At 37.8% G+C, this 25,533-nt stretch overlaps 1 protein-coding gene across 1 annotated transcript in view; it reads left to right on the top strand.

Annotated features, from left to right (window-relative positions):
* CNTNAP5 (contactin associated protein family member 5) overlaps nt 1-25,533 on the top strand; it is a 485,513-nt gene that overhangs the window by 411,532 nt on the left and 48,448 nt on the right. Inside the window, exons 15-19 of the mRNA XM_070729992.1 lie at nt 3,157-3,284; nt 6,399-6,569; nt 11,692-11,910; nt 13,294-13,533; nt 17,770-17,994. Of these exons, the coding sequence (XP_070586093.1) occupies nt 3,157-3,284; nt 6,399-6,569; nt 11,692-11,910; nt 13,294-13,533; nt 17,770-17,994 (983 nt within the window). The remainder of the gene's footprint in view (nt 1-3,156; nt 3,285-6,398; nt 6,570-11,691; nt 11,911-13,293; nt 13,534-17,769; nt 17,995-25,533) is intronic.

Here is a 25,533-nt window from a genome sequence, read left to right as displayed (position 1 = left end):
ATGGATTAGCAAGGATCTGAAAATGCATGATCAGCCACCTAGCTAATTTCAAGAGTGCCTGGTTCTGGTTAATTGCTAAATGAGAGTTGCCTCTCTTGGAATTCTGTCATGAAAAATATTGCTTATAAGAAGTATCAATATTATTACATAAATACAATTAAATCATATTATTCTGAAAATTTCATTAGACATTGTGGATTTTAATACAATTTCTCAAAGATCTGCATTCTAAATGTGCTTGCTTTATTTCTTCTCTCTTGGGTTCTTTCTAATTCATATGCAAATGGCTTGTGCAATATAATGTCTTTTCCCCCTAAATTTACATTGGGATAAAAATGTTTTTTTTTTAAATTGAATCCAAAATTGAGCTTATTCTCCTGAGCTTTTAGCAGAATTTTAAAATTAGCAAATTCAGATCTGAAATTCATATAATTATGAATTTTTGTTTGACTTAAGAAATATAAAGTCTTTTAAAGTACGTTTCCTCATAAATAATTATTTGTTCCTTACTGTTATATTGTCTTCCTCCTATATTTAACTTAAGGCTGGAAAAAAACCAGGTTGCTTAGGCAATTAGCCTATGTTACGATCCTTTTTTTTTTTGTGATCAATCATGAAACATTTTTATGATAAATTTTATGATCGTTGGTCAATAATGTAGATAAATCATAAATCTGTAATTTTGCATAGTTTTTGTGCATGACACCATTTTTAAGTTATTAACATATTAGATGGACAGTTAGTGCATCACCAAAATGCCATCCATATAAAAATGTAATAAGATCTGGAAAGGAAATATATTACCACTTGCCTTAGAAAAAATTGATAGTCAATGTTACATTATTTAATTCTGTTTTTTTAATAAAACAACTGAGCACTCCCATTTTGGCTGCTCTGGGCAAAATAATTCATGACTTTGAATTATCTGTCCAGAATACAGTTAATATAGATATTTCTACCATAGTAGCAAACATTTTTTGTGCATTAAAAGATGAATTGTTCAATTTTCACCAGAAGTCTCAATTCAGTTTACAGTAAGAGCACAATAACATCCACAGGTTTTTTTTAATTAACACAAAATCTCTCAAATGGCAATGGGCCACCATCTCAAGGAATGCTTGGCAGTTTTATTGATTTTTTTCTAAATGACCAGCAAACAGATATATCTTTCTTGTCAGAATAAATATTAATATATTGAGTGCCAGAGCATACAATATCTCCTGTGTTTATTTTCTACTTGCCATTTGTTATATGCACATCATATTATCTATATTTTTCGTTGACATTTGCATTGTCATTGAAAAAGGAAAAGAAAAAGGAAAAAAAATCAAACCAATTTCCAAAAGGTTTTTTTTTTAAAGATTGCTTTAATGGATTCAACAGAAATCTCCTATATCAGCAGTCTTCAAAACTGAAGTAATCTCTTTGGCTACCCTTGAAAACCATTGAAAACTTTCAGCTGGTACAGCACATTAAAAGCTAGGTTGTGAACTTTACATTAATTTCAGCATCTCTTCTATTCCTTCAGATATAATTCATACCTCAGGATGTTGTAACCATAGTATAATGCATCATGTCTGACATGAGATATCTTACAGATCAGATCTGAGGAATTTTTAGCAACAATTTATATAATTGTTCTGTTCAGAAATACTCTTAAATAGACCAACATAAGCATTCACACAATTTCTTCCTTTCCTTTCCTTTCCTTTCCTTTCCTTTCAATTTCTCTCTTCTCCCCTCCCCTTTGCTTTTTTCTTTCCTTCTCTTCTTTTCCTTCCCCTTTTCTTATTGTTTCAATATGGTCTACAAACATTTGTGTCAATGAACTGTGAAAATCCACAAAACATTTTATTTAGCAACCTAATAAAGGAAGTTATACAAACCCAGCTTCTGGTGGAGGTACAGGCAAATGGGTAACACTACTCATTTCTATCTGTGTCTGCTATCTCAAATGTTGCTTATCTCTGGATGGAAGCCATTGTATATTTATTTATGTATTGATTGGATTTATATGCCACCCCTTTCCAAGGACTCGGGGTGGCTTACAACTTATAAAAAGAAACAATAGAATACTGTAGCCTAAATCCAATTAGTTAAATGAAGTAAACTAGTCTAAAATCCCCAGTATTATTAAAAATAAACCATACCCGCTCAGACAACAACAGTACATAACATTTGTCGGCCAGGGGGCTAAGGTCTAATCACCCCAGACCTGACGGCATAGATGAGTCTTAATATTCTTGCGGAAGGCGAGGAGGGTGGGGGCAGTGTGAATCTCTGGGGGGAGCTGATTCCAGAGGGCCAGGGTCCCCACAGAGAAGGCTCTTCCCTTAGGCCCCATCAAGCGACATTGTCTACTTGACGGGGCCTGGAGAAGGCCGACTCATATGAGACGTGACCTGGTCTTCCTTGTCCTCCAAGATCTTTATAAGTTTATTAGAGGTTTTAGTAGATTTGTATGCCACCCCTCTACAAAGACTCTCTTACACATCCTTATTCTTCTATAAGATTGCTGAGGGACACCTTTACAGAGTGCCTATTAGTATTTTCACACAAATTCTTTTGAGCACTTTGATGGAGGATTCGTAATTATGGGATGCATTCAGTAAAGAGAGGTATCAGTCTAGCAATCTGACACCATATTAAAACAATTTTGATTAGGCATTTGAATTAGCGTATATATTTTTAAGACTGAAGGGTTTTAGATGTTATTTTATTGCATTTGGACCATGACTGAATATATTTTACCCCAATATGGCAACTTGTTGGGGGGGGGGGAGAAAGAGAGTGAAACAAGTACCAATAGGAAGATTTCTGTTATCAAAATAGTCTTTAAATATCATTTTTAAATTCAAATATATCTCTTTTCCTCTAAATGTGCAGCTCTCTCCCTCCCTCCCTCTCTCTTTGTTAACATATACTATGTACTGTATGTATGTATGTATGTATGTATGTATGTATGTATGTATGTATGTATGTAAATATGTATGTATATGTATATATTGTATATGTATATGTATACAGTATGTGTATATGTATGTATGTATGTATGTATGTATGTATGTATGTATGTATGTATGTTTATAATTTATCATGCAAAGCTGTTTAAGATTTCTATCCTGATATACAATTTATGCATTTATCTATTCGTAGGACCAATGATACCGGCTTCCTTTCCTTTAAAGAACATTTACCTGTGAACCAGATAGTCATCACTGATACGAACAAACCTAATTCTGAAGCTGCCTGGAGAATTGGTCCTCTTCGTTGCTATGGAGATAGTGGGTATCATCTCTTTTCAGCATCCTTATGCACAAGCTGTATAAGAAGCTCCCTCCCTCCCCCCTCTCCCTCCCCCCTCCCCCTCCCCCTCTCTCTGTGTAAGACAGAGATAGAGTTCTGTTTGCACTAGTGATAACAGATACCTTCTAATAATTGCATTGTCTGATTATTTCCTGAAATGAATTGTGCAGTTTCTAAAGAAGCATATTTTAACAAAAATAATTTGCAGTAATATTTTGAGTGTTAGAGATTCAAATTAAAGGCTTGTTCAGACTTCTGTCTCCACAATGGGGGAATAAAGATACATATGAAAAATGAAAAAGCATGACATGAATACAGTAGGATTTCCTCATTCGTATCCTTCAGCAATTAATTAATACTAAGAACCTGTTCTCTTCATTAATTAGAAGTAATATCCAACCATCTTGCACATTAGAAGTTGAAATTTTTATTGGCTATAAAATTTTATGATTCTCTTTTAAAGCTGCTTGTGGTAGTTAAAGTTGGTGGTTATCATTTTCTCTTGTTCAAAGTTCCCCATTTTGTTCAATGTGAAATACTTCCTTTTGCACTTCCTTGTTTCCATGTTTCTCCCAACAATTCAGTTCATTGTATGAAAATGTTTATCACAAGAGAAAATTTCTGGCTTTTCCTTTCCCATGTAAATATGTAATTATATCATTCTGTCTGCCTTCCTTTAGTTCTGCTTTCATCAATTTTAAAAGTACCCAATCAACTTTTTAAAAATGCTTTCTGAATTATGCTTAGTATGAAATTTGCCTTTGCTGGAGAGACGGAGTAACGACACGGACACAAGAGCTGGATTTAAATTGGGTCATTTTTATTAACATAAATTTGCATACTTTGCATAAATTAGCATAATCAACTATGACCCGGAAATGGACCTGCAGGGTCAAACAACTACTTCCGGGGCGGAAATGACGTTATGCCAAGAAACATTCCTGGGCAACTCATGGGCGTATCTCGATGCAAGTCCAGGTGAGGGCCAGGCCGTCACCTGCGACCCTGCCATGCTGTGCATGAGGGGGGTCCCACCGGCTAACCGGAATCCGGGAATTAAAGGTGCAGGACCCAAAGACAGGTTCCCCCCAGCTGCTCAGGCAGAAACTCCCTCCATGAGCTTGCGGAGAACCTGTCAATCATCCCCAAAGATGCCCAAGGGAGAACGCGCGGTTGCTAAACCACCCCAGTTTTCTGCCCCTAACCTGCCTACCCAAATGACCAAAGGTAAGCCAATTAACCTAATAAATGCAAGCACCCCCTAACCACACATCCATCACCTCAGTGTGGAATGGGCGAAAAAACAGCTCTGCTAAGAGGCAGAACTGCAAAAAATTCCCATTCGGCCCCCTAAGGGCGACCCCTAAGCACACTGCGAAATAGTGGAGGGCGGGCGGGTGTCTGCTCCGCTCTGCAGTCCGGGCGAAAAGGGAGAGCCCCGGGCCTGCTCGCCCTTATATAGGGCAAGCAGGCCCCGCCCGGACCAATCAGGAGCCTGGCCAATCAGGCCCTGATCTCCCGAGCGAAGTCTCGCATCGCGAGACTTCGCCCGGGATCCAAAATGGCGGCCGCCATGAGGGACCGTGTCTCCCGGTCCCTCCAGCAAAGCCTGCCTGCCGGGTAAGTCCGGCGCTGCCCTTTTCACAGCAGTTATACATTTCCTGGGTTTAGAGAAAATACTAAATTGTATGTTTAGCAAAATAAACCATGTTCACACAACATGAACTGCCCTAAGCATTTATAGCTTAACCTGATGCTTTGATTCACGCAATAAAGTAAGACGCTGCTTTGATACTTACAACACATTGACAAAAACTACCCTGTCCTATTCTTCAGTAGAACTGCAGATATCTAGCCATAGGTCAATGAATTAGACACATCCTTTCTGTGATAAATATGAGAATTAATATATGTAAAGCTATTTTTTTAATCCAATGCATTTCTCTGTGAAATGGTTTAAATGTATTCTCAACATTAATTCCTATTTATATGAAAGGTTTATTTGCTTTTTTGTTTTACTTATCCAAAATAATATGAAACTATCAACAAACGGTTATCCAACATCTTAAAAACTTCCAGGGTTGGAGCATTCACAACTTCTGGAGGCAAGCTGTTCCACTGATTAATTGTTCTAACTATCAGGAAATTTCTCCTTGGTTCTAAGTTGCTTCTCTGCTTGATTAGTTTCCACCCATTATTTCTTGTTCCACCCTCAGGTGTTTTGGAGAATAGTTTGATTCCCTCTTCTTTGTGGCAACCCCTGAGATATTGGAACACTGCTATCATGTCTCCTCTAGTCCTCTTTCCTTTAAACTAGACATACCCAGTTCTGTCAACCATTCTTGATATGTTTTAGCCTTCAGTCCCCTAATCATCTTTATTGCTATTCTCTGCACTCCTTCTAGAGTCTCAATATCCTTTTTAAAAAACTGAATGCAGTATTCCAAGGGTGGTTTTACCAAGGCATTATAAAGTGGTATAAACACTTCATGTGATCTTGATTCTATCCCTCTGTTAATGCAACCTAGAAATACATTGCAGTGGCACTTAGGTCATTTGGACAGGAAGTCTTTACTCACAGTCATTCATGCCCTTAGCACCTCAAGGTTCGACTACTGCAATGCTCTCTACATGAGGCTACCTCTGAAAAGCGTTTGGAAACTGCAAATTGTACAGAACGCTGCCGCACGAGCAGTCATGGGCTTGCCCAGACATGCACATATCTCTCCAACACTCCATGGACTGCATTGGCTGCCAATTTGTTTTCGGGTGCAAATCAAAGTGTTGGTTATGACCTATAAAGCCCTACATGGCATTGAGCCAAAATACCTATGGGACCGCCTTCTGCATGCATGCATGCATGAATGAATGGATGGATGAATGAATGAATGAATGAATGAATGAATGAATGACTGCATGAATGAATGAATGAATGATGCACATACCTACAATGCAGAAGCCCTAACATATTTTTCCTCCTAGATTTAATTTTCCTGTTTTAATGAACTCTGATAAAGGATACAGTATTTCTTTGTTTATTCGTTTACCTGCTACATATAATTAACTATAGAGAAGTTGATTGTTCTTTGCAGGACAGTTCTGGAATGCAGCTTCTTTCAGCACCGAAGCTTCGTACCTACTCTTCCCCACTTTCCATGCCGAGTTCACTGCAGACATTTCTTTCTTCTTCAAAACAACCAAAACGTCTGGAGTTTTTTTGGAAAATTTGGGAATGAAAGATTTCATCAGAGTTGAAATAAGCTGTAAGTTTATTAACTGAAATTGCAGGGCATTGTTAATTTTTCTGCAAATCTGATTAAGGCATGAAATGTCTATGAAGAAACTCATTCATCCATGATTGCCCCAAATATGTTTTTCCAAAAGGCAACTGGGCTTCCTTGGTTTCTTCCTTGAAAATGGTTTCCATCACATCCAAGAAGTGAAACACTTTCAAAGGAAAAAAACCCAAGAAAGCCCAGCTACCTTTCAGAAAAAAACCACTTCATACTTTCTTGAACAAGCGGAAGTCAAACAGACGTGGTTGGTAAATCCACATTAACTGAATTGAACCATGCCTGGGATAAACATATATCTATCCTAAGCTAAAATACAGGATATAGTATAAAGGCAGACTACCATGAGGTATTTTTCTGCCGTCAATCTTCTATGTTTCTATGTTTCTATGGGTGCTTAATGTTTGTGAAGTTTTCATCTATGTTTTAAATCTTAAAATTGGAGATAACATGCCAAAAGTTGAGAGGTTAGGATCCTTTAATATAATCAGTGTTCAATGCATTGAACCACTATCCCAAACTTGCTTCCATGTGTGTGTATGTGTTTGTATGCAGGCTTGCATACATAAATACAAACAAACTCTTCCTCTAAGAGTTTCATTCAAATGAAGATAATATTATTTACCTCAGTATTGACTCTGCTGAGCAGCTGTCTCTTATCTGAAGCGGCACACAAAATTGCTACTTTTCACAGATAGCATATGAGTTATCAGTAGATTGCCTCTCCTTCTCTTCTTAGGTGATGATAAATAGTATTTATGTCCTATTTATGTAATATCCTTTTTTGGAAAGCAGCTGGAATACCAATGAGGAAATGGGAAGGTTCCAGAATGCTCAAGAGTGTCATAATGGCCTGTCAAATAAGCTAGGCCTCTTTGAAACTAAATTGCAATTTCTGCCTGAAGTATTAAAGCAGGGTTCCCCAACCCACAGGCTACAGCCCAGGACCTGGCCATAGCCTGTTTTGAACTGTGATGCACAAGGCGCAAGCAGCTTGCATTGAAATCTGTACTTGCACTGCTCCATTTGTGTGAGCAGTGGGCATAAATAATGTTGCATATATGCATGTATGCATGCATGCTGTTGCATAGAACCATCTCCTCTCCTCCACCCAGTGAAGGACTCCACTTAACTTTTCCTACCGGTACTGGGATCCCAAGGCCAGCATGGGCGTGCCCCCCCCAACATGTGTATATACACCCACCCACGAGATTTTGCTTCTGTGCATGCGCCTGAAGCAAACTCATGCAGAGGAAATTTCAGCAATTTCTGTGCAGAAGCAAAAAAAGGGCGAAAATTGCTGAAATCTCCCCGGTGCAAATGCAGAAACAAAATCTTGTGCGGGGGCACATACATACATGTTGGGGACATGCACGCCCCACCACCAGCCTCCAGAACCCACCAAAAAGTCCTACTAATCTCATTTGTCCTAGGTGATGCCCATTACTGCCTTCTCCACCACCTTCCTGCAAAGCTGGAAAGGTTGGAGATCACAATTCAAGGTGTTGTTAATGTCCTATAAAGCCCTACATGGCATCGGAGCAGAATACCTATAGGACCACCTTCTGCCACATAAATCCCAGTGGCCAATTAGGCCCCACAGAGTTGGCCTTCTCCGGGTCCCATTGACTAAACCATGTCGTCTGGCAGGACCTAGGGGAAGAGCCTTCTGTGTGGCAGCCCCGACCCTTTGGAACCAGCTCTCCCCAGAGATTTGAATGGCCCCCACCCTCCTTGCCTTTTGCAAGATGTTGAAGACCCATTTATATCGCCATGCATGGGGGACTAATTCCCTCCCCCCCCCTTTCTGACTGTAGCCTTTGATAGTGGTATGACTGTGCAGTATTGAGTGTTTTATAATATTAATGGGTTTTAATTCTAGTTTTTATTAATATTGGATTTGTATTACTGTTCATTGTATTGTTATTGTTGTGAGCCGCCCCGAGTCCTCAGAGAGGGGCAGCATACAAACTTAATTTTTCATTATTATTATTATTATTATTATTATTATTATTATTATTATTATTATTATTAAAAAACCTCACTCTTTCTTTCTTTTATCTGTTGTTTTAGTCATTCTTTTATCTGTTGTTTTAGTCTATTAATGGAGGGTGTTGTGCTCTGGATTTAGAATGAAAGAAGACCTTTCTGTTAGATATTTGTTCATCAGGCTGAACAAACCTAGAATGAACTACCATCATTTTGTAATACAGTTGTAATAACTTTGACATTAAGTTTAATAAAATAAAGCCCTCAAGGCCCTTTGATTCATTAAACCTTTGTTAAAAGCCATAGGGCATCATCACTAGGTAATGAGGTATGGTTTCATGTTAATTACACATGATCTCCTATTTGGGTGATACTTCAGTGTGTTGTATTTCATTCTCAAGGTTCTTATATTGTTGTTTTTTAAATACACAATAAAAGCAAAACATTGACATGAAATTACATCAGAATAATGCAGTCTGTCAAGATGATGGGTTTGCATGTGCACTGTAGAAATGAAAGACATGTGTGATGGAAATCTTAGTCAGTTTCTCTACTGTGTTATGATTTTTTCATAGAGTAGATTATTTTTTGGAGCCAAATGGCTGTGAGTACAGTCTACAAATCAGTTGATGTTAGTGCTGGAACAGAGTCTAACTGTAAGGAGATCAATGTTATTGATTTCCTTCCATGAATAGAAGAGAGTTCCCGATCCCCAATGCCTATGACAATTCATTCCTATGGATTGAAAGATTTGTGTGAGTTATGTACATATGTATACCAATGGTTTACAAATTTATCAGAAATCTATCTCCCTTACATAGCTAGAGATACAAATTAGGGTCCAAATGAATGATTATAGCCATACTTCAGCCTTATTTTGCTAGTGTAATGAAACCTTGACGAAAATAATATTGCTTCCATGGCCTAAACTTTTTAAGTAACTTCAAAAGATTGATAAATCAGAGTTACTACTTCTGTCCAAAGGTTTTTGCAGAAGAGACGGAGTAACGACACGGACACAAGAGCTGGATTTAAAACTGGGTCATTTTTATTAAAATAAATTTGCATAATTTATTTAATTAAATTAGCATAATTAACATAACTAACTATGACCCAAACAATGGACCTGCAGGGTCAAACAATTGCTTACGGGGCGGAAAATGACATCATATAAACTTCCTGGGCAACTTATGGGCGTAGCTCCATGCTAGTCCAGGTGAGGGACCCCTCCCTCACCTGAGACCCTGCCATGCACTTGCATGTGGGAGGTCCCGCCGGCTAACCCCTACCAGGGGACTTAAATGTGCGGGACCCAAAGACAGGTTCTCCCCAACTGCTCAGGTCGCCAATACCACAAGCTTGGATAGAACCTGTCAATCATCCCCAAAGATGCCCAAAAGAGAACACGCAGTTGCTAAACCACTACCCAATTTTCCACCCCTAACCTGCCTACCCAAATGACCCAAAGGTAAGCCAATTAGACTAACAGGTGCAAGCACCCCCCTAACCGCTTATCCTTCTCCACAGTGTGGAATAGGCGAAAAAACGGTTCGGCTAATAGGCCAGACCGCAAAAAATTCCTATTCGGCCCCCTAGGGCGACCCATAATAGCACACTGAAAATAGGGAGGGCGGGCAGGTGTCTGCTCACGATGCTGTCCGGGCGAAAAGGCTGAGCCCGGGCCTGCACGCCCTTTTATAGGGCTGGCAGGCCCCGCCCGGACACGTCATGATCAGGCCATTCTGGCCCGATCCTCAGCCGAAGTCTCGCGAAATCTCGCGAGACTTCGGCTGAAACAACATGGCGGCTACGCCATGTGTCCTGATGTCTGCCCGGCCCTCCTGCAAAAGGCACCAGCGGGTAAGTCCGCCGGCGCTATTTTGTGTGTATTTTTTTGTTATTATTGATCTAGTGTTGGCAATGTACCAAATGTCAGCTTCTTCTCTTGTCATCTTGCAGTGGAACCTCTCTTACTCTTGGAAATGATTTTGTCTTAAATATTATGCTGCCAACTGTCCCTTACTTTGATTTCCACCCCACAATTGTGGTCTATATGCCCCAACTAATTCTCAGAAAAGATGAGGTTGATTGCAAGGGATGGAGATGAAATAAGAACTCAATGCAGGTCTCCTTTTAATAAACTGTCTAAAAAATGAAGGAAAAATGGCACAACAGGGTTGATTAGTTCTTAAATTACATACTTCTTTCTCAGAATATAAAAAGAAAAAAGCCTTGATTCTTTCACTTGTTTTTTCCTATTCATTTGATTGTAAAGGCCAGTGCCTATAACCTCCAGTTTTTGAAAGACTGAACTATGCAAGTCTTAACATATCAGTGATTTAACTATCAGAATAATACTTATGACATTCATATTTGTCTCCACTTTTCTTTAAATCATTAGGAATAGAAACTTGCTCTCAGGTGTTTCTCTGACTTTCAGCAGAATAAAAAGTGATATTTTAAGGGAGGGAGGAAAATTTAAACAGCATGTGTCATTAAATTTAATTATACAGTTTGAACAAAACTTTAGTGTTTGAAACATGTTTAATATTGTCTATAATATATCAACTAGTTGTACATCTGAATATAGCAAATGTAGGTGAAAATCATCCAAAAAAATAGGGCTGAGAATTGTTGAATGAAAAACACTTTGGTACAGTTTTTCTCTCTTCTCTTAATATTATCTTGATATTTCCATCAGTATTGTTTTATTGATATCATTTTTATGTTGTACATTTTCTCCTGTGTATTTTCTACACACTTTATAGGCTATGTTTTTTTAAAAAGTAAATATTAAATAAATAGTAATATTTGTGGAAATGTTCTATCTCACTGATCCATCGCAAGGGAAATACATACCTTCTATTTCATAAGTATAGCAGTCTAATTTACGAACATAGGGAAAATGAGAATATCTGACCAGGAATTGGATTTCACAAAGAAGGTTTGGGTCTGTAGATATGTACTATAATATATAGATGATTCCCTATATGAATTCAATAATCACATAAGGTTGATTTTTCCTAAATTAAAATATTACTATTCCAGTTATGTACTTGTTGTTACCAGCATAACATACTAAATTTCACTTTGTACATTCCAGCTCCTAAAGACATCACTTTCACAGTTGATGTTGGAAATGGCCCTGTAGAGGTTACTGTCCAGTCCCCCATGCCCTTGAATGACAACCAGTGGCATTATGTCCGTGCTGAAAGGAATCTTAAAGAAACCTCTCTTCAGGTAGACAACTTTCCAAAGAAGACTTTAGAAGCACCTGCTGAAGGACATTTTCGATTGCAGCTAAACAGTCAATTATATGTAGGTAGGTACAATCATTTTTTGCAAAAGCTATTCTCTTGGGGTAAATGGATACTCTTTTAACTGTTGGATATTTGATATTACTCAATGAATTACTATGGAAAATTTAGATATTTCTACTATTTGAAGATGGATTTAGCAACTTGTTTTTCTTGAATTTGTACAGCGATATAAATTGTCCCACCAATGCATAACAGAACAGAAGACTAAGCAATAGAAAAATGCTCAGAAGAATTCACAGAAAAATGATAATAGAGACTATATTTCATTTTCAGACATGCATAGAAATTACTATGGTTCACTACCAAATTAGTAGTGAACAGGAATCAGATAATCCACAATCCTAGCTCTTCAGGTTACCATAGTATTTTGTCTCATTGTGTGACAGAATATGTAGCAATAGCATGAACAATAGAAAATGTATTGTTGGTATACCAAAAGTTACAATTTTGAAGATAAGCAATGCATTCTTTTTGATACCTGTTCCAGAAACAGAGTCCCAAGGGGCATTTAGTCACCATTTTTGTATACTCTTGAGAATATTAACAGGTGTTTATTGCAATTCCCAAAATTTCTCACTGTTAAAGGATATTTAAGATAAAATTGAAATGGAAGTCTTGGAGAGATGATTTTCACTGCCTTATCCTGCACTCTCAGAGTTTATTCTCATGCCTAACTTTTTTTGTTTGCTTTTGAACTGCAACTATTGCAACATATGGTTTCAATTTTCTACACCCAATATTCTAGATGTATATATTTTTCTAGTTGCAAAATTATCAAATGAAGATGAAGCCAACAGAAATGATAGAACAGGAGGCTTAATTGATGGTAATCCCATGATTTACAAACATGTAAGTCTAAGTACAAATCTCCAAAGCCCATGTCTATATTATATTTTAGGTTACTAACTTTATTTCAATTGTTTCCTCCACTTATACTATCATTGCATATTAGACTCTCACTAGATTGCAGAAAGGACATTTTGCTTGATAATGAGGTTAAGACTGCATGTTCAATTAACAATATTGGAGGTGGCTGGTAGAATAGAGAATACCCCCGTCCTCCCTTTGTGCACTTTATTCCTTTTCTCTCTATCCTGCTCAGTTTCACTTTAATTGAATTTTTAAATATAAGGTCTTTGTTTATTAATTTAATTGTTTTATGTGGCGTTTTATTCAATATCTGTAAACCACCCAGAGTTGCCTTTGATGAGATGGTGGAACATATGTTTGAGAAATAAATAAATAAATACCCTCTCATATATTCATATGGAATCAATGGGAAACATATATTTACAATATTGTACAATAAAACCTTAATAGGAATTTTATTTGTTAAAGGGTCAGTTGTTAAAATATAAGCCTTACCTTACTTATACCTGAAACAGGAGCATCTGCATCCAAACAGAAAGGTTTTATGGGATGTATTCGCTCTCTACATCTAAATGGACAGAAACTTGACCTTGAAGAGCGAGCCAAAGTGACTCCTGGTGTCAAACCAGGATGTTCGGGTCATTGCAGCAGTTATGGTACCCTTTGCCAGAATGGAGGGAAATGTGTGGAAAAACCCAATGGCTACTTGTGTGATTGCACCAATTCACCCTATGAAGGACCATTCTGCAGAGAAGGTAGGAGGCTAAATGGATTCTTACATTTCTTTTTGCTCATCCAGTGCACCATAACCAAACTATCTTATACAAAATGTCACTTTCTAATTTAAATTGCCTAGATCAATGGTTCTCAACGTGTGGTCTGCAGACCCTTGCAGGGCCAAGATGTCATCACAGGAGCCCATATAGTCTTGAACAAATGTTATTATTTGAATGTTGAATTAGGTATTTTAGATCCGTGGCCATGGTCCTTGGCTACAAAAGGTATTTAAAAGGAGTCACTCATCTGATCTAGATTCTCAACAAATTTTGTATAATTTAATATACTTTTGGGGTGAAAAGGTGTGCCAGCCTTTTTCCCTTCTTTCATTAGGAATTTTGGCTTTTATTTGTAAAAGCTGTGGTGGTGTAGTGCTTAGAATGCAGGCTACTTCTGCTGACTGCCAGCAGTTTGGCAGTTCAAATCTCACTGGCTCAAGGTTGGCTCAGTCTTCCATCCTTTTGAGGTCAGTAAAATGAGGACCCAATATGCCACTGACTCTATAAACTACTTAGAAAGGATTGTAAAGCACTGTGAAGCAGTATATAAGTCTAATTACTATAGCTTTTACTATTTTTCCTCTGGAAGATTGGCAGATTGGCTGGCTGGCAGGATTGTTAGTGCATATAAAACTGTAGCTCTCTGCCAGTAGATATTGAGGTTGAAACCCTCCGTTCTGTCAATTGAAGCAACTGTAGAGCCTCATGCGAATAAGGACACCAGATCAACAATCTTTTCCCCACTATTAGTTGGGTGTCTGACTGGTCTAATATCGCTTTTCACAGGCAGAGGAAACTTTTTCAATGTTAATGATGCAAAAGTTCAATTTGGTGTCTTTAATGAATGCATCATGGTTCACTCTCTCACTGCTTTGTTCAAAATCCATTAGATTCTACCCAGAAGTCCAATAATAATAATGCATCTGATTTCAGAGATGCAGATACGGAGACTAGTAATCTAGACATAAAAAAGTAATTTGAAACCTGGAATGAGGTCATGTCCTCCAGACTATAAAACTACTTTAATTGTCAAGACTTTTCTCATTTGAAAACTCAAATAACAAACAAGCAAAACAGTAGTGGAAGAATCCCTTGGTGATTTATATTTTTATTTCTCCTATAGAACTAACTTTTCATGGCTTGGGAATTAATTATTTTTGGAGTACTTACTTTTATAATTATATGTTAATGTCACCTTTGATCTGATCTAAATGTCGTTCATAAAATCATCTACCACAATGTCCTACTAGTCAATGAATGCTTCAACTTCAAATGCAACAACACATGCACACAAAATAGATTCAAACTCAATGTAAACTGTTTGAAATTTAACTGCAGAAAATACGACTTCAGCAACAGAGTGATCAATGCATGGAATGCATTACCTGACTCTGAGGTTTCTTTCCCAAACCCCCAAAAGTTTAACCTTAGACTGTCTACAGTCAACCTCACCCCATTCCTAAGAGGTCTCTAAGGGTCGTGCATAAGCGCACCATTGTGCCTACCCTCCCTGTCCTATTGTCCAAATTTACCTATACCTACTTTGCTTTTGTTTATGTTTATACTATAACTATTATTATTTATTATGTTTTGATAAATAAATAAATACAAGAAATAAAGATGATCATCTGAGAGGAAAAATGGAACACTGTGATTACAAAATGAAGACAATGTGTGTTTGTCATCCCTTTATAGATATTAATTTCTTATAGCTTACAAGAATAGAACTTGGGCTTTAGATGGCATTTTAGGTGGGGTGGAAAACCCTAATGATCCTTTTTATAAAAGATTATAGCCCAGATCTATTTGAGCATTTCAGTTCTAATTATTACAGCCTCTTGCAAACTGGCAATGCCCCATTAACAACAAGTGATCCTTTGCTCCTTAAAATGGTTGGAAGAGTATTGTATAAAGTGCACAAGTTCTGTTTGAAAAATGGGCAGGGTGCCCTCCATTCAAATAAATAGAGTGCCCTCCATTTTAAAAAAATAGTGTTTTCATATTTTCAAAAATAAGGAATAATCATTCTTCTTTACACTGACCGCTTAGTCCAACCTAAAACATTATGTTTAGTGACAAACAAAAGCATTACAGCATGAAATGGAGTTTGATTTGAAAGGACCCTTCTGTGACCAGGCAGACTTAAATCACCCTTGCCCTGCTCTCAGATGCTTCTTGTCCTACCCTCAGGTGCTTTGGAAAAGAAGGACTAAGGGAGACACGATAGCAAGGGTTCCAATATCTCAGGGGTTGCCACAAAATTCTCCAAAGCACCCGAGGATAGAAGAAAAAGCAATGGATGGAAACTAAACAAGGATAGAAGCAACTTAGAACTAAGGAGAAATTTCCTGACAGTTAGAACAATTGATCAGTGGAACGGTTTATCTCCAGAAGTTGTGAATGCACCAACATGTTGAATAATCATTTGTCTGAAGTAGTGTAGGGTCTCCTGCCCAAGCAGGGGGTTGGACTAGAAAACCTCAAAGGTCCCTTCCAATTCTGTTGTTGTTGTTGTTGTTGTTGTTGTTGTTGTTGTTGTTGTTGTTGTTGTTGTTACCCTTCCTCAATCTCCCCCGGATTTGCTTTCCTTTTGGGGAGAACAAATTATTTTGCTAGATTGAAGGTTTAACATTTCCAAGAGTACCATATTTTGGAGATCTTCTAAAGTCAACTTTAGTGAGTGTAATTTTTCTTTTTCTAGCCAACATGGTTTATTTACTTTTCTTTCCTAAAATAAGTCACATTGACAAATATTTTATTGAGTAGCCAAGAAAGCATGAATTAGGATAGGATTAGCGAACAGCATGCCAGGGTCCATTCTATTATTTCCTTGACTGTTACCAATGATTATTTTATGCAACTTTTAAATATTTGAAAATGTTGCTGCTACTTCTCAGTATTCCAAACAATAAAACCCTCTAGGCAATGTATTCCTAAGCCTTCACTGAAAACCACAATCTGCTGAGAGTCTGTCCTCATCTATGGACTCGCTTCTCACTGCTTTCAGTGATTCCAGAATCCATCCTCCTCCAGGTGTTTCAGCCTCATTGGGCCCCCTGCCTTTCTGTACAGCCAATCAGGCGTCAACAGAGAAACACTGCTATTATATTGCATGTTCAGCAAAATGCTTCAGCTGGCAAAAGATTATCTGCTTCAGTATCATACTTCCTCTCAGGAAGAATATACAGGTAGTCCTTGACTTACAACAGCTCATTTAGTGACCATTTGAAGTTACAATGGCACTGAAAAGGGTGACTTATGAACATTTTTCAACCCATATGACTTCTGCATCATCCTCATAGTCATCTCATCAAAATTCAGACACTTGGCAACTGATTCATATTTATGATGATTTCAGTATCTCGGGTTCATGTGATCTCCTTTTGTGACTTTCTGACAGGCAAAATCTATGTGGGAACAGAGGGGAGCTACTGCCCAGATGGGGGGAAACGTAGTGGGATAGCAAAAATGGAGCTCCACCCCAGAGCACCCAATTTGCACTGAAAGATTTTAAAGAAAATGCATCAGCCATGTCCACAGTGTGGTAGCCCTTCAGTGTGTGGGAGCAACTTAACAACTGTTACCAACTTAACAACGCCCATGAATCACTTAACAACTGTTGCCATAAAGGTCATAAAATGGGGCAAAACTCACTTAACAGATGTCTCATTTAGCAACAGAAATTGGGTTCAATTGTGCTTGTAAGTCGAAGACTACCTGTAGTTAGACTTTGCATCCAGATTACAGATAAGAAAAATAAAGATCCATCAATGGAAAGATTTGGACATTCAAATGAACAAGGGGACACAATCTGAAGTTAGTTGGGGGAAAGATCGAAAGCAACGTGAGAAAATATTATTTCACTGAAAGAGTAGTAGATCCTTGGAACAAACTTCCAGCAGACGTGGTTGGTAAATCCACAGTAACTGAATTTAAACATGCCTGGGATAAACATATATCTATTGTAAGATAAAATACAGGAAATAGTATAAGGGCAGACTAGATGGACCATGAGGTCTTTTTCTGCCGTCAGTCTTCTATGTTTCTATGTTTATTGGTTCATATGAACTCATATTTTCCAACTGTAGACCATAAAACACAAAGCACACAGAAATGCATCTGCTTTGTTGATTCTAAAAATTCAATTTCAACAGCTCCAATAGTTTTCAATCTATTGCACTGAATCTGATTTGTGCATTTTCTTTGTATTTTTAGAAGTCTCTGCAGTGTTTGAAGCAGACACTTCTATCACCTACACATTCCAGGAACCTTATCCAGTAACTAAAAATGCAAGTTCTACATCTTCGGCCATTTATGTGGGTACATCCATATCCAAGGAAAACATCGCTTTTACTTTCCTGACAGCAAATGCTCCCAGCCTTCTGTTTTACCTCAATGCTTCTTCTCATGAGTATCTGGCTGTTATTTTGTCCAAGAATGGTAAGTGTTAAGGTAAAGCTTAAAAATTCCATGACAATATAGCTTCATTAGGACCCACTCAGAAAACAAAATTGAAGGAAAGCTCAGGAAACTGGTTCCATAAATGCCATTATGTTATGAATTTTAATTACCCGGCTAATCAAATTTTCTACTCCTGAGCTTTCATCCAGAACCATAAAAATGTGCCATTTCTTAAAGAGCCATATAGTACTGTGATTCACAGTTGCTGACAATGCATAATATTATTTGCATTTGGCAGAAATCCATTTGCCTCACATAATTTTTACAAGAATGAAAAATTCTCATCCTGTGAAATTATATCTCCAGGTAAGTGTACCTTAGTGTGCAAAAGTGTCCATGGAAACACTGACCCACTGGTTCTTTGACAAATTATATTTCTATATTTCTACTTTTCAAATTTATCTGGTATTAATTTTGTTATAGTTAATACTTCATCTCCTTCATTTCTTTACTTGCTGTTTAGTGATGGGCGAACTGAACCCACACAATTCGGGTCCGTACCGAATTTTGCGGTGTTCGGTATGCCAAACTCAAACACAATTTTTTTCAAAGTTTGGGCTCGTGTTCGGCATTTGGAGCTTTGATGTCACTGGCAGGTTGCTAAGGACGCCAAGGAAATCACTTCCTGAATTCCATGGAATCCAGGAAGTGATCACCTTGGCGTCCTTAGCAACCTGCTGGTGACATCAAAGCTCTGCCCCAAGAATATCTTTGTGGGAGGGATTCCCCATTTGGGTTCGAGTTCGGGTTTGGTTTGGGTTCGGCCGAATTTTGCATAAAGTTCGTCCGAACTTGCCGATCCCGAACACTGTTGGGTTCGCCCATCACTATTGCTGTTCTATTTTATCTTGATTAATGATGGTTTGATCTTGTTCTTTTAATCCTATATTGATAAAAATCCATGATGAGGAGAAAGTCTACATGATCATGATATTAACACTAAACTTTAATAATATATTACTTTCATATAAGTGAAGATACAAAGCAAGTCAACCTCAGTTTTTATTGCAATCCCCAACATTTTAATCTAGTTTTCTATCCTTCCCATGTGTATTTGGTGGGCACATGATCCATAATATATCTACGCATTTTTAAAAACTTCTTGTATATGAAAATACTGTTAATATAAAACCTTAATCTCCACCCTCATGAAAATATTTCATTCCCTATATTTGAAGATAACTAGTTTCCCAACTATTAATATTAACATTTCAGTATTGGTTGCATCTCAATGTAAAGAACAGTGGGAAACTAATAAGCTTTTTTTATAAACTTTATAATGAATTTGGACAAATCCCATGCATTGCACTGCCCTGCTTCAGAGATGGTGGTAGGCAGATTAGTGGGAAATATTTTTAATGCTAAACACAAATAATATGTATATTTATCTATCTAGGGTTGTGTTGCTAGCGGTATGCCCTGGAGCTCCATTCCAGTAGCGGCCTGCACATTGCACAGTTTGCGTGTGGTGCTCCAGTATGGTGTTCCCCAGTCCGTCACATGGCATTATCTTTTTTTTAAAAAAAATCTTTATTTTGCTTCCTGTGCATACACGGAAGCAAAATCTTATGTGGGGATGCATGCACATATGCAATTTCAGCAATTTTTTTGCTTCCGCAAATGCACGGAAGTAAAGATTTGGCAAAATCTTCCTCACTTCTCGTGTCCCCTCATGAGATTTCAGCAGTTTTTCTGCTTTCTGCTTCCTGCACATGCGAGGAAGCAAAATCTCGTGAGTGGGTGAATGTGTGTGCACAAGCATAGCGAGCATGCATGTGCAACACACCAGTATTCAGGTAAGAGCAACCCTCCCCTGTATCTATCCTATCCTATCTGTAAAACCTGTATCAAAAGAAGCCTGGTGCAATACAGAAGATTCAAACGTCTCGTAAACTTCACCACTGGAGAAAAAGTTGCACAATTTCATTACTTTCTTAAAATTCTTCAGCTTCTCAAATATTCAAATATTTTTCCCTAATGAAACTTGAACCAGGTTTTTCAATAGGCCCAGAATGCTTTTCCTCAATGGTGGAACTAGAGTATATAAATTGGACACTGACATTTTAATTCAAGGCTTGCCTAGTGGAATTAAGCCCCCTTGCGTTTATTATGCATTAATTCTGGTAAGTGTCTAGATAAGTCTGATCCTATAAATTTACAGTGACATCACTAATTATAATTTATTTTGTTCCCTTACGATCCCTGATTGCTCCTGGAAGTTCAAATTGATTCATTTATTTATGTGGCCAGTGCTTAGTTTTATCATCACTGACCTTCATTTATTTCCTGAAATATGCTTTCCAATAATTCTTAGATTCAGAAAAAAATGGTATTTCAAGTGAATAATATGGGAATAATAAAGTTCTGAATAAAAAGGATTAGCTATCTGTCCCTCAATGTAACATGACAGACCGACTTTAAGATCATAGCATTTTAAACTGTTATTAAGCTGCTCCTCAGATGCCTTCTAAATTATTCTGAATCTCTGGAAACAAAATGAAAAATATTAAGATTACAGATTATATAGGATATCTAAACCTCAGCCACACTTTGAACTCAAAACTTGATTTAAATCATAACAAAAAAAATCTATTTGCAATAAAACTAATAACATAGATTCAGAGATGAGTTCCGGTAGTGGCCCGCCAATTGTGCAATTTGTATGCGATGGCTCTAATGCTGTCTTTGTTGGTCCATGTGTGGCGCCATTGTTTTTCCTAATTTTTGGTGAATTTTTTGCTCTCTGAGCATGCACAGAAGGAAACTCATCCCTCTGCACATGTGCAGAAGCAAAATTGTCATGATGCGCATGCAACGCACTGGTAGGAAGGTAAGAGGTACCCACCCCTGCATAGATTCTTACTAAATCAGTGTATAAGACCACTACAGTGGAACCCTGACATAAGAGCTGCTCTACTTAAGAGCAACTCGAGATAAGAGCTGGGAGGGGAGAGATATTTTTGTTCTACTTACAAGCCCAAATTCGAGATACAAGCGCCAAGGAGCTGTCTCCTGAAGCCAAACGCTAACTTCTGCGTTCGGCTTCAGGAGACAGCTGCGAAGCGGCGCACGTGTTTTAAAAGGTTGCAGCCGGCCTGGGGGGCTCGGGGGGGTGCTTGCAGCTTTCTTTCTTGCTCTTTTTCTTTCTCTCTTTTACCTTCCCTTCCTCTATTTCTTCTTTTCTTTCTCCTTCCCACCTTCTTCCCTCCCTCCCTCCCTTCACTCATTCCTCTCTTACTCTCCCCTTTCATAAGTTTCCTTGCTTCCTTCCTCTGTTCCTGTCCCTTCCCCCTTTCTTTCTTTCTTTCTTTCTTTCTTTCTTTCTTTCTTTCTTTCTTTCTTGCTCTTTTTCTTTCTCTCTTTTACCTTCCCTTCCTCTATTTCTTCTTTTCTTTCTCCTTCCCACCTTCTTCCCTCCCTCCCTCCCTTCACTCATTCCTCTCTTACTCTCCCCTTTCATAAGTTTCCTTGCTTCCTTCCTCTGTTCCTGTCCCTTCCCTCTTTCTTTCCTTCCTTCCCACCCTCCGTCCATTCATTCACCCATTCCTCTCTTGATCGCTTAAAGCCGGTCCCTGGTGCAAAAAGGGTTGGGGACCTCTGTCCTACAGGATTGGGTGGCAGAGAAGTTGAACATATGTAAATTTAAAAGTTTAAGAAAGTTTACAAGTTAAGTGAAAGAAACTTCATTATTCATTTATATGTACATGTACATTTCTTCATTAAAAACATGTCTTTCTGCATAATTTAGACTAACTTTGTGAGTTTTTTGAGGGCTGGAACCAATTAAAATTATTTACATTAATTCCTATGGGGAAAAGTCGTTCGAGATAAGAGCTGCTCGACTTAAGAGCCCAGGTCCGGAACGAATTAAACTCGTATCTCGAGGTACCACTGTATATCAATCAAAAGTTCTATGTTATCAGAATCTTGATTCCCTTTACAAAACCAGTATCTGCAGGATGAATGATTGCAGGTAATATCCTCTTGCCAAAGTAGCTGTTACAATCTAAACTTCAAAATGTATTAGATATTAGACAATAATTTGTTCGCTGGATAGAATCCTTACCAGCCTTCAAAATTACACTAAAATAAGTTATGTATTAAAAGGCTGAAAGGGCTTTCTTTTCATTTCGGTAATAACTCCAGATGCCATTTTCTCCTTGAATTCTTTATACCATCCTATGGCTATTCTATCTTGCCTGGAAGCTTTTCTTTATTTTATTAAATCAATACTATAGACTTCCTGTAATATTCTGGGTGCAGCCTGACATACCTGGGTATACAGCCAAAGTTTCTGGGAGATTCATAATGCTGGGGGGAAAATCTGAATTTTAGCTACATCTACATATGATGAATGTAAATTATAGAATAATAAAAAAAGAATTAATTTCATTACCATTGAGGTAATTTGTTTCCCTGGCCCCAAATGTCTTATTAGATATTCTACTGTTCTACAAATGTTTTCAACAATAATGCAATAAAACCTAATAATACTAGGTTTTTCTGCCTATTTACAACAAATTTGTTTAACTAGACTTTTTAAAACATGTTCTGTCCTTATATATTTAATTTGAAATATCATAATAAAGTATACAATTAGTATAATTTCAATATAATACATCTCAATGCATAGAATACTTTTTTGAGTGTGTTTTATGGCATGTACATTCAGTGCTTAATTAATTTTTAATTCATGTTTCCTACATTGTGATTCAGGTTATTTTCTGCCATATCACATTGGATAAAATGTTTTAAATGTATCCCAAATATTTCTCCCACTTAGTTGAATCTCTAGTTTGAGATCTATTAAATCTTTGTTTTGCTGTACCACACTTAGCAGATCTTCCAGCAAGGAAATAGTAGGAAACTACTTACTGGGATATTTTTATCCAAGGTGAATAGCATTAGTGTAGGTATATGATCAGAAATTAAAACTTAATCAGCATTGCACGTATCAACTGAATTAAGTGTCAGATGTGATATTAAGAATAATGCATTCTTGAGCATGTGCCAGGTGGGGGAGATTTAAAAAGCACACTTTCACCTGCTGGAGTTAAGCATTCTCCATATGGCCATTTAATTACATTCCTGGATGTATCTGTAAAGAACAGTGCAACTTGGGGACTGTTTTCTCTTCTAAAAACTTAATTCTGGTCTAAATCGATCCAAAACTCAGTTAAAGACAATTGGCAACAGTGATCTAACTTGTTCCAAAGGTACTTTTTCTAAAGGCAATTGGACTTTGTTTTTCCTTGAAGACCTTTTGCTTCTCGTCCAAGAAAATTCTTCAGTTATGAAGAACTGAATTAGTGGGAGTATTCAGCAGGCTTGCTCTGGATTGAGCAAACTGGTAGCACCAACAGTGGGAAGATACACCCACCTGCCCAGATGAAATGCGCAAGCACTGTGCATTTATTTATTTATTTTGTCCAATACATAATAAACATTGAAGAGAATAGATATGTAATAATATAAATAAAGAAAAGAATAGAAGAAAAGATATAAAAGTATAGGTGAACATATTTGAAAGGAAGAAAAGATAAATGAGATAAGGAGAGAAAATCGGACAGGGGACGGCAGGCACACTGGTGCACTTATGCACGCCCCTTACTGACCTCTAAGGAACCTGGAGAGGTCAATCGTGGATAGTCTAAGGGAAAAATGTTGGGGGTTAGGGGTTGACACTACTGAGTCAGGTAATGAGTTCCACGCTTCGACAACTCGGTTGCTGAAGTCATATTTTTTACAGTCAAGTTTGGAGCGGTTAATATTAAGTTTGAATCTGTTGAGTGCTCTTGTGTTGTTGCGGTTGAAGCTGAAGTAGTCATTGACAGGTAGAACATTGCAGCATATGATTTTGTGGGCAATACTTAGATCGTGTTTTAGGCGACGTAGTTCTAAGCTTTTTAGACCTAGGATTGATAGTCTGCTTTCATAGGGTATTCTGTTTCGAGTGGAGGAGTGAAGGACTCTTCTGGTGAAGTATCTTTGGACATTTTCAAGGGTGTTGATGTCCGAGATGTGGTATGGGTTCCAGACAGATGAACTGTATTCAAGGATGGGTCTGGCAAAAGTTTTGTACGCTCTGGTGAGTAGTGTGAGATTGCCAGAGCAGAAGGTTAACAACTCTAGAAACCTTTTTGGCGATATTGTTGCAGTGGACTTCGGCACTTAGATCATTTGATATTAGTATTCCAAGGTCTTTTACAGAGTGGGGGTTGGCTGTGAGATTTTGTTTATTCAGTTCTGCATGAGCAGAAAGCCATGTGCTTGCACAAATGAAGCGCATGTGAGTGAAGTGAACGTGCCTGCGTGCACATGCCCACATTTGCGGACTGATAGGGAAGATAAGTGAACCCCACCTCTGAACCGAATGGAAGGATTTATATTCCTTGCAGTCATGTGGAAGTTAGGACTTTTTTTTGAAAGTGAAATATCTTCAGGAAAAAACAAAGAAAATCCAGTTGCCTTTTGAAAATTGTACAGAATTTTCTCTGGCTATAAGGAGAATTTTGCACAAACCTCTTTGCTTCTGTATTCATTACTCAGAATCTAATAAATACATAAATAAATGAATGAATACAGAATATAAAGGCATATAAATCCAATAAATAAAAATCAATAAATAAAGGTAGATTTATTTATTTATTTATTTATTCATTCATTCATTCATTCATTCATTCATTCATTCATTCATCCATCCAATACATAAATACATAGGAAGAAAATAGACATGTGATAATATAAAAGAGGGTGAAGGTGAACTTAGAGGAGAGGATATATGAAAGGAAGAGAATATATAAGATAGGTGAAAGAAAGGAAAGACAATTGGACAGGGGATGAAAGGCACCCTAGTGCACTTATGTACGCCCCTTACTGGCCTCTTAGGAACCTGGAGAGGTCAATCGTGGAGAGTCTAAGGGAGAAGTGTTGGGGGTTAGGGGTTGACACAATTGAGTCCGGTAATGAGTTCCAAGCTTCGATAACTCGATAGTTGAAATCATATTTTTTACAGTCAAGTTTGGCGCGGTTCGTATTAAGTTTGAATCTGTTGCATGCTCTTATGTTATTGCAACAACATAAGCTTCTTTCCCAATGGTGGGATTCAAAAACTTTTACTAGTAGTTCTGAGGGTGTGGCTTGGTGGGCATAGATTGGTGGGCGTGGCAGGGGAAGGATATTGTAAAATCTCCATTCCCACCCCACTCCAGGGAAAGGATACTGCAAAATGACCATTCCCTCCCGATCAACTGGGACTTCGGAGGCAGGGAATAGATGGGGATGGTGCCAGTCAGAGGTTGTAAAACAGTTATTCAGAACTGGTCAGAATCTGTTGAATCCCACCTCTCATGTTCCAAGTCTGTTACAACTCCAGTGTAGTTTTGTCTTTATCAGACTTTTCAAAAACTTCAGTGAGAAAATGACTCCTAGATTGTGAAAACTTGCTTGTAGGTGGCATTCAATAAACCTCCTCTGAAATTGCAGTGGAGGACAATAATCCTAGAAATGTTTCAATAG

Source organism: Erythrolamprus reginae, chromosome 1 (genome assembly GCF_031021105.1).
Source record: "Erythrolamprus reginae isolate rEryReg1 chromosome 1, rEryReg1.hap1, whole genome shotgun sequence".
Taxonomy (NCBI): domain Eukaryota; kingdom Metazoa; phylum Chordata; class Lepidosauria; order Squamata; family Dipsadidae; genus Erythrolamprus; species Erythrolamprus reginae.
The sequence above is the reverse complement of the archived record's forward strand: the minus strand, read 5'-3'. Positions and strand labels throughout refer to the sequence as shown.